This window comes from Salmo salar, unplaced genomic scaffold, assembly GCF_905237065.1.
Source record: "Salmo salar unplaced genomic scaffold, Ssal_v3.1, whole genome shotgun sequence".
NCBI classification, from domain to species: Eukaryota; Metazoa; Chordata; class Actinopteri; order Salmoniformes; family Salmonidae; genus Salmo; species Salmo salar.
Window position 1 is genome coordinate 37,501 of NW_025548680.1, and position 10,000 is coordinate 47,500.

At 42.2% G+C, this 10,000-nt stretch overlaps 1 protein-coding gene across 1 annotated transcript in view; it reads left to right on the plus strand.

The window, feature by feature from the left end:
- Nucleotides 1-10,000, plus strand: part of LOC106592754 (paired box protein Pax-5) — a gene marked incomplete at its 5' end in the record, with an annotated part of 79,326 nt that overhangs the window by 27,778 nt on the left and 41,548 nt on the right. Inside the window, 1 exon segment of the mRNA XM_045712651.1 lies at nucleotides 817-917. Within this exon segment, the coding sequence (XP_045568607.1) occupies nucleotides 817-917 (101 nt within the window).

Below are 10,000 nucleotides of genomic sequence, written 5' to 3' on the forward strand. Positions count from 1 at the left end.
GTGTGTGTGTGTGTGTGTGTGTGTGTAATGGATTGCATTTATATAGTGTGTTATACTACTTTATAGGTATCAAGGTGCTTCACAGTCAGGAGTCTCTCTCTCTCTCTCTCTGTCTCTGTCTCTCTCTCTCTCTCTCTTTCTGTTTCTGTCTCTCTCTCGCTCTCTCTGTTTCTGTCTCTCTCTCTCTCTCTCTCTCTCTCTCTCTCTCTCTCTCTCTCTCTCTCTGTCTCTGTCTCTCTCTCTCTCTCTTTCTGTTTCTGTCTCTCTCTCGCTCTCTCTGTTTCTGTCTCTCTCTCTGTGTCTCTCTCTCTCTCTGTCTCTCTGTCTCTCTCTCTTTCTAACCTCTCTCTCTCTCTCTCTCTCTCTGTGTCTCTGTCTCTCTGTCTCTCTCTCTCTCTGTCTCTCTGTCTCTCTGTCTCTCACTCTTTCTAACCTCTCTCTCTCTCTCTGTCTCTGTCTCTCTGTCTCTCTCTCTCTGTGTCTCTGTCTCTCTGTCTCTCTCTCTCTCTCTCTCTCTCTCTCTCTCTCTTTCTCTCTCTCTGTCTCCCTGTCTCTCTCTTTCTAACGTCTCTCTCTCTCGCTCTCTCTCTCTGTCTCTGTCTCTCTGTCTCTCTCTCTTTCTAACCTCTCTCTCTCGCTCTCTCTGTTTCTGTCTCTCTCTCTCTGTGTCTCTCTCTCTCTCTGTCTCTCTCTCTTTCTAACCTCTCTCTCTCTCTCTCTCTCTGTTTCTGTCTCTCTCTCTCTCTGTGTCTCTCCTCTCTCTCTCTGTCTCTCTGTCTCTCTCTCTTTCTAACCTCGCTCTCTCTTTCTCCACAGCCCTCCAGGAGTCTCCTCTAGCCAATGGTCATGGTCCAGGTGGGAGGGATTTCCTGAGGAAGCAGATGAGAGGGGATCTCTTCTCGCCGCAGCAGATAGAGGTATTGTTACACACACCGGGCAGGTGCAGTGAAATGTGTTGTTTTACACGGTCAGCCATAGTAGTACTGCGCCCCTGGAACGAATTTGGGTTAAATTAGGGCCTTGTTCAAGGGCACATCGGCAAATTGTTCACCGTGTTTTCTAGATGTGGTTCTGGGTTGTAGAGACCTAGCCTGTGTTTCAGTAGTTCGATAGCCTGTGTTTCAGTAGTTCGATAGCCTGTGTTTCAGTAGTTCGATAGCCTGTGTTTCAGTAGTTCGATAGCCTGTGTTTCAGTAGTTCGATAGACGTGATTTCAGTAGTTCGATAGACGTGATTTCAGTAGTTCGATAGACGTGATTTCAGTAGTACGATAGACGTGATTTCAGTAGTTCGATAGACGTGATTTCAGTAGTACGATAGACGTGATTTCAGTAGTACGATAGACGTGATTTCAGTAGTACGATAGATGTGATTTCAGTAGAACGATAGACGTGATTTCAGTAGTACGATAGACGTGATTTCAGTAGTTCGAGAGACGTGATTTCAGTAGTTCGATAGACGTGATTTCAGTAGTGCGATAGACGTGATTTCAGTAGTTCGATAGACGTGATTTCAGTAGTTCGATAGACGTGATTTCAGTAGTTCGATAGACGTGATTTCAGTAGTACGATAGACGTGATTTCAGTAGTACGATAGGCGTGATTTCAGTAGTTCGATAGACGTGATTTCAGTAGTACGATAGACGTGATTTCAGTAGTTCGATAGACGTGATTTCAGTAGTACGATAGACGTGATTTCAGTAGTTCGATAGACGTGATTTCAGTAGTTCGATAGACGTGATTTCAGTAGTTCGATAGAGCGTGATTTCAGTAGAAACGATAGACGTGATTTCAGTAGTTCGATAGACGTGATTTCAGTAGAACGATGGACGTGATTTCAGTAGAATGATAGACGTGATTTCAGTAGTTCGATAGACGTGATTTCAGTAGAACGATAGACGTGATTTCAGTAGTTCGATAGACGTGATTTCAGTAGAACGATGGACGTGATTTCAGTAGAACGATATGTGATTGTGGATTGTAGAGATAACCTACTCTGTGTTTCAGTGTGATAGATATGTAGAGATAACCTACTCTGTGTTTCAGTATGATAGATATGTGGTCGTGGATTGTAGAGATAACCTACTCTGTGTTTCAGTATGATAGATATGTAGAGATAACCTACTCTGTGTTTCAGTATGATAGATATGTGGTCGTGGATTGTAGAGATAACCTACTCTGTGTTTCAGTGTGATAGATATGTAGAGATAACCTACTCTGTGTTTCAGTGTGATAGATATGTAGAGATAACCTACTCTGTGTTTCAGTGTGATCGATATGTAGAGATAACCTACTCTGTGTTTCAGTGTGATAGATATGTAGAGATAACCTACTCTGTGTTTCAGTATGATAGATATGTGGTCGTGGATTGTAGAGATAACCTACTCTGTGTTTCAGTGTGATAGATATGTAGAGATAACCTACTCTGTGTTTCAGTATGATAGATATGTGGTCGTGGATTGTAGAGATAACCTACTCTGTGTTTCAGTGTGATAGATATGTAGAGATAACCTACTCTGTGTTTCGGTGTGATAGATATGTAGAGATAACCTACTCTGTGTTTCAGTGTGATCGATATGTAGAGATAACCTACTCTGTGTTTCAGTGTGATCGATATGTAGAGATAACCTACTCTGTGTTTCAGTGTGATAGATATGTAGAGATAACCTACTCTGTGTTTCGGTATGATAGATATGTGGTCTCTAATAGGAAACCAATGGTGTGTGGACACGCTGTGCAGTATTGACGTTCCTTTAATCTGTCCCAGAAGAGGTTAACGACGGGGCGGGAGACTATTGACCCGTCCGTCAACCAATTATTACCTCACTTCCTGCTGGGAAGAACACGCAAAGAGGGCTGTCTACTGATGCATCATGGGATAGTGCTGGGATGTAAGTCGCTCTGGATAAGAGCGTCCGCTAAATTACGTAAATGTAAATGTAATTAAGGCAGGGGTGTCAAATATACGCGTGGTTTGAGATTTTTTGTTGTTGAACTATTTGTTTTCGACATTAAAATATCTAAAAACCAAATGAAAACCGTATTGAAATTACAATGGATCTATATTTACGGTCTTTACACTGTGACCAGCTGGATAACAGTCCTTTATAGTCTCTTCTCACTGTGTCCAGCTTGATAACAGCCCTTTATAGTCTCTTCACTGTGACCAGCTGGATAACAGTCCTTTATAGTCTCCTCACTGTGTCCAGCTGGATAACAGTCCTTTATAGTCTCTTCACTGTGTCCAGCCGGATAACAGCCCTTTATAGTCTCTTCACTGTGACCAGCTGGATAACAGTCATTTATAGTCTCTTCACTGTGTCCAGCTTGATAACAGCCCTTTATAGTCTCTTCTCACTGTGTCCAGCTGGATAACAGTCCTTTATAGTCTCTTCACTGTGTCCAGCTGGATAACAGTCCTTTATAGTCTCTTCTCACTGTGTCCAGCTTGATAACAGCCCTTTATAGTCTCTTCACTGTGTCCAGCTGGATAACAGTCCTTTATAGTCTCTTCACTGTGTCCAGCTGGATAACAGTCATTTATAGTTTCTTCACTGTGTCCAGCTTGATAACAGCCCTTTATAGTCTCTTCACTGTGTCCAGCTGGATAACAGTCCTTTATAGTCTCTTCACTGTGACCAGCTGGACAACAGTCATTTATAGTCTCTTCACTGTGTCCAGCTTGATAACAGCCCTTTATAGTCTCCTCACTGTGTCCAGCTGGATAACAGTCCTTTATAGTCTCTTCTCACTGTGTCCAGCTTGATAACAGCCCTTTATAGTCTCTTCACTGTGTCCAGCTGGATAACAGTCCTTTATAGTCTCTTCACTGTGTCCAGCTGGATAACAGTCATTTATAGTTTCTTCACTGTGTCCAGCTTGATAACAGCCCTTCATAGTCTCTTCACTGTGTCCAGCTGGATAACAGTCCTTTATAGTCTCTTCACTGTGTCCAGCTGGATAACAGTCATTTATAGTTTCTTCACTGTGACCAGCTGGATAACAGTCCTTTATAGTCTCTTCTCACTGTGTCCAGCTTGATAACAGCCCTTTATAGTCTCTTCACTGTGACCAGCTGGATAACAGTCCTTTATAGTCTCTTCTCACTGTGTCCAGCTTGATAACAGCCCTTTATAGTCTCTTCACTGTGTCCAGCTGGATAACAGTCCTTTATAGTCTCTTCACTGTGTCCAGCTGGATAACAGTCATTTATAGTTTCTTCACTGTGTCCAGCTTGATAACAGCCCTTTATAGTCTCTTCACTGTGTCCAGCTGGATAACAGTCCTTTATAGTCTCTTCACTGTGTCCAGCTGGATAACAGTCATTTATAGTTTCTTCACTGTGGCCAGCTGGATAACAGTCCTTTATAGTCTCTTCACTGTGACCAGCTGGATAACAGTCCTTTATAGTCTCTTCTCACTGTGTCCAGCTTGATAACAGCCCTTTATAGTCTCTTCACTGTGACCAGCTTGATAACAGCCCTTTATAGTCTCTTCACTGTGTCCAGCTGGATAACAGTCCTTTATAGTCTCTTCACTGTGTCCAGCTGGATAACAGTCCTTTATAGTCTCTTCACTGTGTCCAGATGGATAACAGTCATTTATAGTTTCTTCACTGTGACCAGCTGGATAACAGTCCTTTATAGTCTCTTCTCACTGTGTCCAGCTTGATAACAGCCCTTTATAGTCTCCTCACTGTGTCCAGCTGGATAACAGTCCTTTATAGTCTCTTCTCACTGTGTCCAGCTGGATAACAGTCCTTTATAGTCTCTTCTCACTGTGTCCAGCTGGATAACAGTCCTTTATAGTCTCTTCTCACTGTGTCCAGCTTGATAACAGCCCTTTATAGTCTCTTCACTGTGTCCAGCTGGATAACAGCCATTTATAGTCTCTTCACTGTGACCAGCTGGATAACAGCCATTTATAGTCTCTTCACTGTGACCAGCTGGATAACAGCCATTTATAGTCTCTTCACTGTGTCCAGCTTGATAACAGTCATTCAAATTAAATCTCGACAGTCAGGGAACATTGAAAATTCAAAATGCGAAAGACAGAGGAATATTTTTTCTTAACCAATTTTCAGTGTGGACCTTCTGGATCAGAAGGTCTTAACCCTTAACCCTTAACCCTTAACCCATAACCCTTAACCCTTAACCCATAACCCTTAACCCTTAACCCTTAACTCTTAACCCTTAACCCTTAACCCTTAACCCTTAACTCTTAACCCTTAACCCTTAACCCTTAACTCTTAACCCTTAACCCTTAACCCTAACCCTTAACCCTTAACCCTTAACTCTTAACCCATAACCCATAACCCTTAACCCTTAACCCATAACCCTTACCTTAACCATTCATAATGAGTGACTACACTTAACCCTTACCTTAACCATTCATAATGAGTGACTACACTTAACCCTTACCTTAACCATTCATAATGAGTGACTAAACTTAACCCTTAACTTAACCATTCATAATGAGTGACTAAACTTAACCCTTAACTTAACCATTCATAATGAGTGACTAAACTTAACCCTTAACTTAACCATTCATAATGAGTGACTACACTTAACCCTTACCTTAACCATTCATAATGAGTGACTAAACTTAACCCTTAACTTAACCATTCATAATGAGTGACTAAACTTAACCCTTAACTTAACCATTCATAATGAGTGACTAAACTTAATCATTCATAATGAGTGACTAAACTTAACCCTTACCTTAACCATTCATAATGAGTGACTAAACTTAACCCTTAACTTAACCATTCATAATGAGTGACTAAACTTAACCCTTAACTTAACCATTCATAATGAGTGACTACACTTAACCCTTACCTTAACCATTCATAATGAGTGACTACACTTAACCCTTACCTTAACCATTCATAATGAGTGACTACACTTAACCCTTACCTTAACCATTCATAATGAGTGACTAAACTTAACCCTTACCTTAACCATTCATAATGAGTGACTAAACTTAACCCTTACCTTAACCATTCATAATGAGTGACTACACTTAACCCTTACCTTAACCATAAGGAATGAGTGACTAAACTTAACCCTTAACCATTCATAATGAGTGACTAAACTTAACCCTTACCTTAACCATTCATAATGAGTGACTAAACTTAACCCTTAACTTAACCATTCATAATGAGTGACTATACTTAACCCTTACCTTAACCATAAGGAATGAGTGACTAAACTTAACCCTTACCTTAACCATTCATAATGAGTGACTACACTTAACCCTTACCTTAACCATTCATAATGAGTGACTAAACTTAACCCTTACCTTAACCATAAGGAATGAGTGACTAAACTTAACCCTTAACTTAACCATTCATAATGAGTGACTACACTTAACCCTTACCTTAACCATTCATAATGAGTGACTACACTTAACCCTTAACTTAACCATTCATAATGAGTGACTAAACTTAACCCTTAACTTAACCATTCATAATGAGTGACTAAACTTAACCCTTAACTTAACCATTCATAATGAGTGACTAAACTTAACCCTTAACCCTTAACCCATTCATAATGAGTGACTACACTTAACCCTTACCTTAACCATTCATAATGAGTGACTAAACTTAACCCTTAACTTAACCATTCATAATGAGTGACTACACTTAACCCTTACCTTAACCATTCATAATGAGTGACTACACTTAACCCTTACCTTAACCATTCATAATGAGTGACTAAACTTAACCCTTACCTTAACCATTCATAATGAGTGACTAAACTTAACCCTTAACTTAACCATTCATAATGAGTGACTAAACTTAACCCTTACCTTAACCATTCATAATGAGTGACTAAACTTAACCCTTACCTTAACCATAAGGAATGAGTGACTACACTTAACCCTTACCTTAACCATTCATAATGAGTGACTAAACTTAACCCTTACCTTAACCATTCATAATGAGTGACTAAACTTAACCCTTAACGTATAAATGTAACATTGAGAGAACGTCTAATTCTGCAGTGAGATTGTGAGAGCTTGTTGGACACACACACACACACACACACACACACACACACACACACACACACACACACACACACACAGTACAGAAATCTTTAAGTCATACCACAGATTCTCAATTGGATTGAGGTCTGAGCTTTGACTAGGCCATTCCAAGACATTTAAATGTTTCCCCTTAAACCACTCGAGTGTTGCTTTAGCAGTATGCTTAGGGTCACTGTTCTGCTGGAAGGTGAACCTCCGTCCCAGTCTCAAATCTCTGGAAGACTGAAACAGGTTTCCCTCAATACTGTCCCTATATTTAGCACCATCCATCATTCCTTCAATTCTGACCAGTTTCCCAGTCCCTGCCAATGAAAAACATCCCCACAGCATGATGCTGCCACCACCATGCTTCACTGTGGGGATGGTGTTCTCAGGGTGATGAGAGGTGTTGGGTTTGCGCCAGACATAGCGTTTTCCTTGATGGTCAAAATGTCACAGCTGTCTTCAGAAAGGGAAGTGGACCAAGATGCAGCAGAGTTAGTGTTCATAATTTTAATTTAAAAAATGATGACTGGAACACTACAAAAACAAGAAAATACCGACAGCTAAACCGTACTGACAGCACATCACACTGAACAGAAACAATTACCCACAAATGACAAACACAAACACACCCTAATATATGGGACTCTCAATCAAAGGCAAATAGACCACACCTGCCTTCAATTGAGAGTCCCCACCCCAATTAACTAAACATAGAACCAGACTACCTAGACTAAACATAGAATTACATGAATCTCAAACAGTGCCCAAAAACCCCGGAATACTTAAATCAAATGCCCTTACTACAAAACCACCACCCCGAACCACATAAACCAAATACCCTCTGCCACGTCCTGACCAAACTACAATGACAATTAACCCTTATACTGGCCAGGACGTGACACAAAAAGCCCAATTTTAGTCTCATCTGACCAGAGTACCTTCTTCCATATGTTTGGGGAGTCTCCCACATGTCTTTTGGCGAACACCAAACGTGTTTGCTTATTTTTTAATTAAGCAATGGCTTTTTTTCTGGCCCCTCTTCCGTGAAGCCCAGCTCTGGCTTAAAGTGGTCCTATGGACAGATACTCCAATCTCCGCTGTGGAGCTTTGCAGCTCCTTCAGGGTTATCTTTGGTCTCTTTGTTGCCTCTCTGATTAATGCCCTCCTTGCCTGGTCCCTGAGTTTTGGTTGGTGGCCCTCTCTTTAACGTTGCTCCGTGGGATGTTCAAAGTTTCAGATATTTTTTTTATATCTCAACCCTGATCTGTACTTCTCCACAACTTTATCCCTTGACCTGTTTGGAGAGCTCCTTGGTCTTCATGGTGCCGCTTGCTTGGTGGTGCCCCTTGCTTTGTGGTGTTGCAGACTCTGGGACCTTTCAGAACAGGTGTGTATATATACTGAGATCATGTGACAGATCATGTGACACTTAGATTGCACACAGGTGGACTTAATTTAACTAATTATGTGACTTCTGAAGGTAATTGGCTGCACCAGATCTTATTTAAGGTCTTCATAGCAAAGGGGGGGAAATACATACGCACTCACCACTTTTCCGTTTTTTATTCTTTCGAATCTTTTGAAATAAGTACCTTTTTTTTCATTCCACTTCACGAATTTGGACTATTTTGTATACGTCCATTACATGACATACAAAATGAAAATCAAGTTAAATTACAGGTTGTAGTGCAATAAAATAGGAGAAAAAAAACCCGCCAACGAGGATGAATACTTTTGTAAGATACTGTACACCCATGCACCCGTACATGGATCTACCTTTCCTGTTCTCCCTCTCCACATATCATCTCTGTCATCCCCTCCATCTCTCTAGTCTATTGAGGCCCTGTATTCATTAGTGTCTTCACAGGGGGCTGTGTGTGTGTGTGTGTGTGTGTGTGTGTGTGTGTGTGTGTGTGTGTGTGTGTGTGTGTGTGTGTGTGTGTGTGTGTGTGTGTGTGTGTGTGTGTGTGTGTGTGTGTGTGTGTGTGACTGTCAGACAGAGTTCATTAGAATTTCCCTTCCCATTACTCAGGTGATAAATCAGAACAGAGAGAGTGAGAAAGAGAGAGAGAGAGAGAGAGAGAGAGAAGAAGGGAAGGAGAGAGGAAGAGAGAGAGAGAAACAGGGAGATCGAGAGAGAGAGAGAGAGAGAGAGAGAGAGAGAGAGAGAGAGAGAGAAGAAGGGAAGGAGAGAGGAAGAGAGAGAGAGAAACAGGGAGATCGAGAGAGAGAGAGAGAGAGAGGGAGAGAGAGAGAGAGAGAGAGAGACAGGAAGATGTGTTAACAAGGCCAAAAAGAAGGGAGTGACAGCTGTGCCACTCTCTTCCTCCTCCTCCCTCTCCTCTTCCTCCTCCTCCCTCCCTCTCCTCTTCCACCTCCCTCCCCTCTTCCTCCTCCTCCCTCTCCTCCTCCTCCCTCTCCTCCTCCTCCTCCTCCCTCTCCTCCTCCTCCCCTCCCTCTCCTCCTCCTCCTCCCTCTCCTCCTCCCTCTCTCCCTCCTTAGTTAAAAGGTAGGGAAAGTGGGCTCAGACATGATCAGCGGTGAGAGGGGAGGACCTTTGTGTTCCTACCCCTGTGGAGAGAACTGTACACTGGCCCGAATGTGCGCTTATAAATATCTTCCCCACTGCCACTCTCAGTTTTCACACAGATGAATTCCTTCCCCCCCACTGCCACTCTCAGTTTTCACACAGATGAATTCCTTCCCCCCCCACTGCCACTCTCAGTTTTCACACAGATGAATTCCTTCCCCCCCCCCACAGCCACTCTCAGTTTTCACACAGATTAATTCCTTCCCCCCCCACTGCCACTCTCAGTTTTCACACAGATGAATTCCTCCCCCCCCCACAGCCACTCTCAGTTTTCACACAGATTAATTCCTTCCCCCCACTGCCACTCTCAGTTTTCACACAGATGAATTCCTTCCCCCCCACTGCCACTCTCAGTTTTCACACAGATGAATTCCTT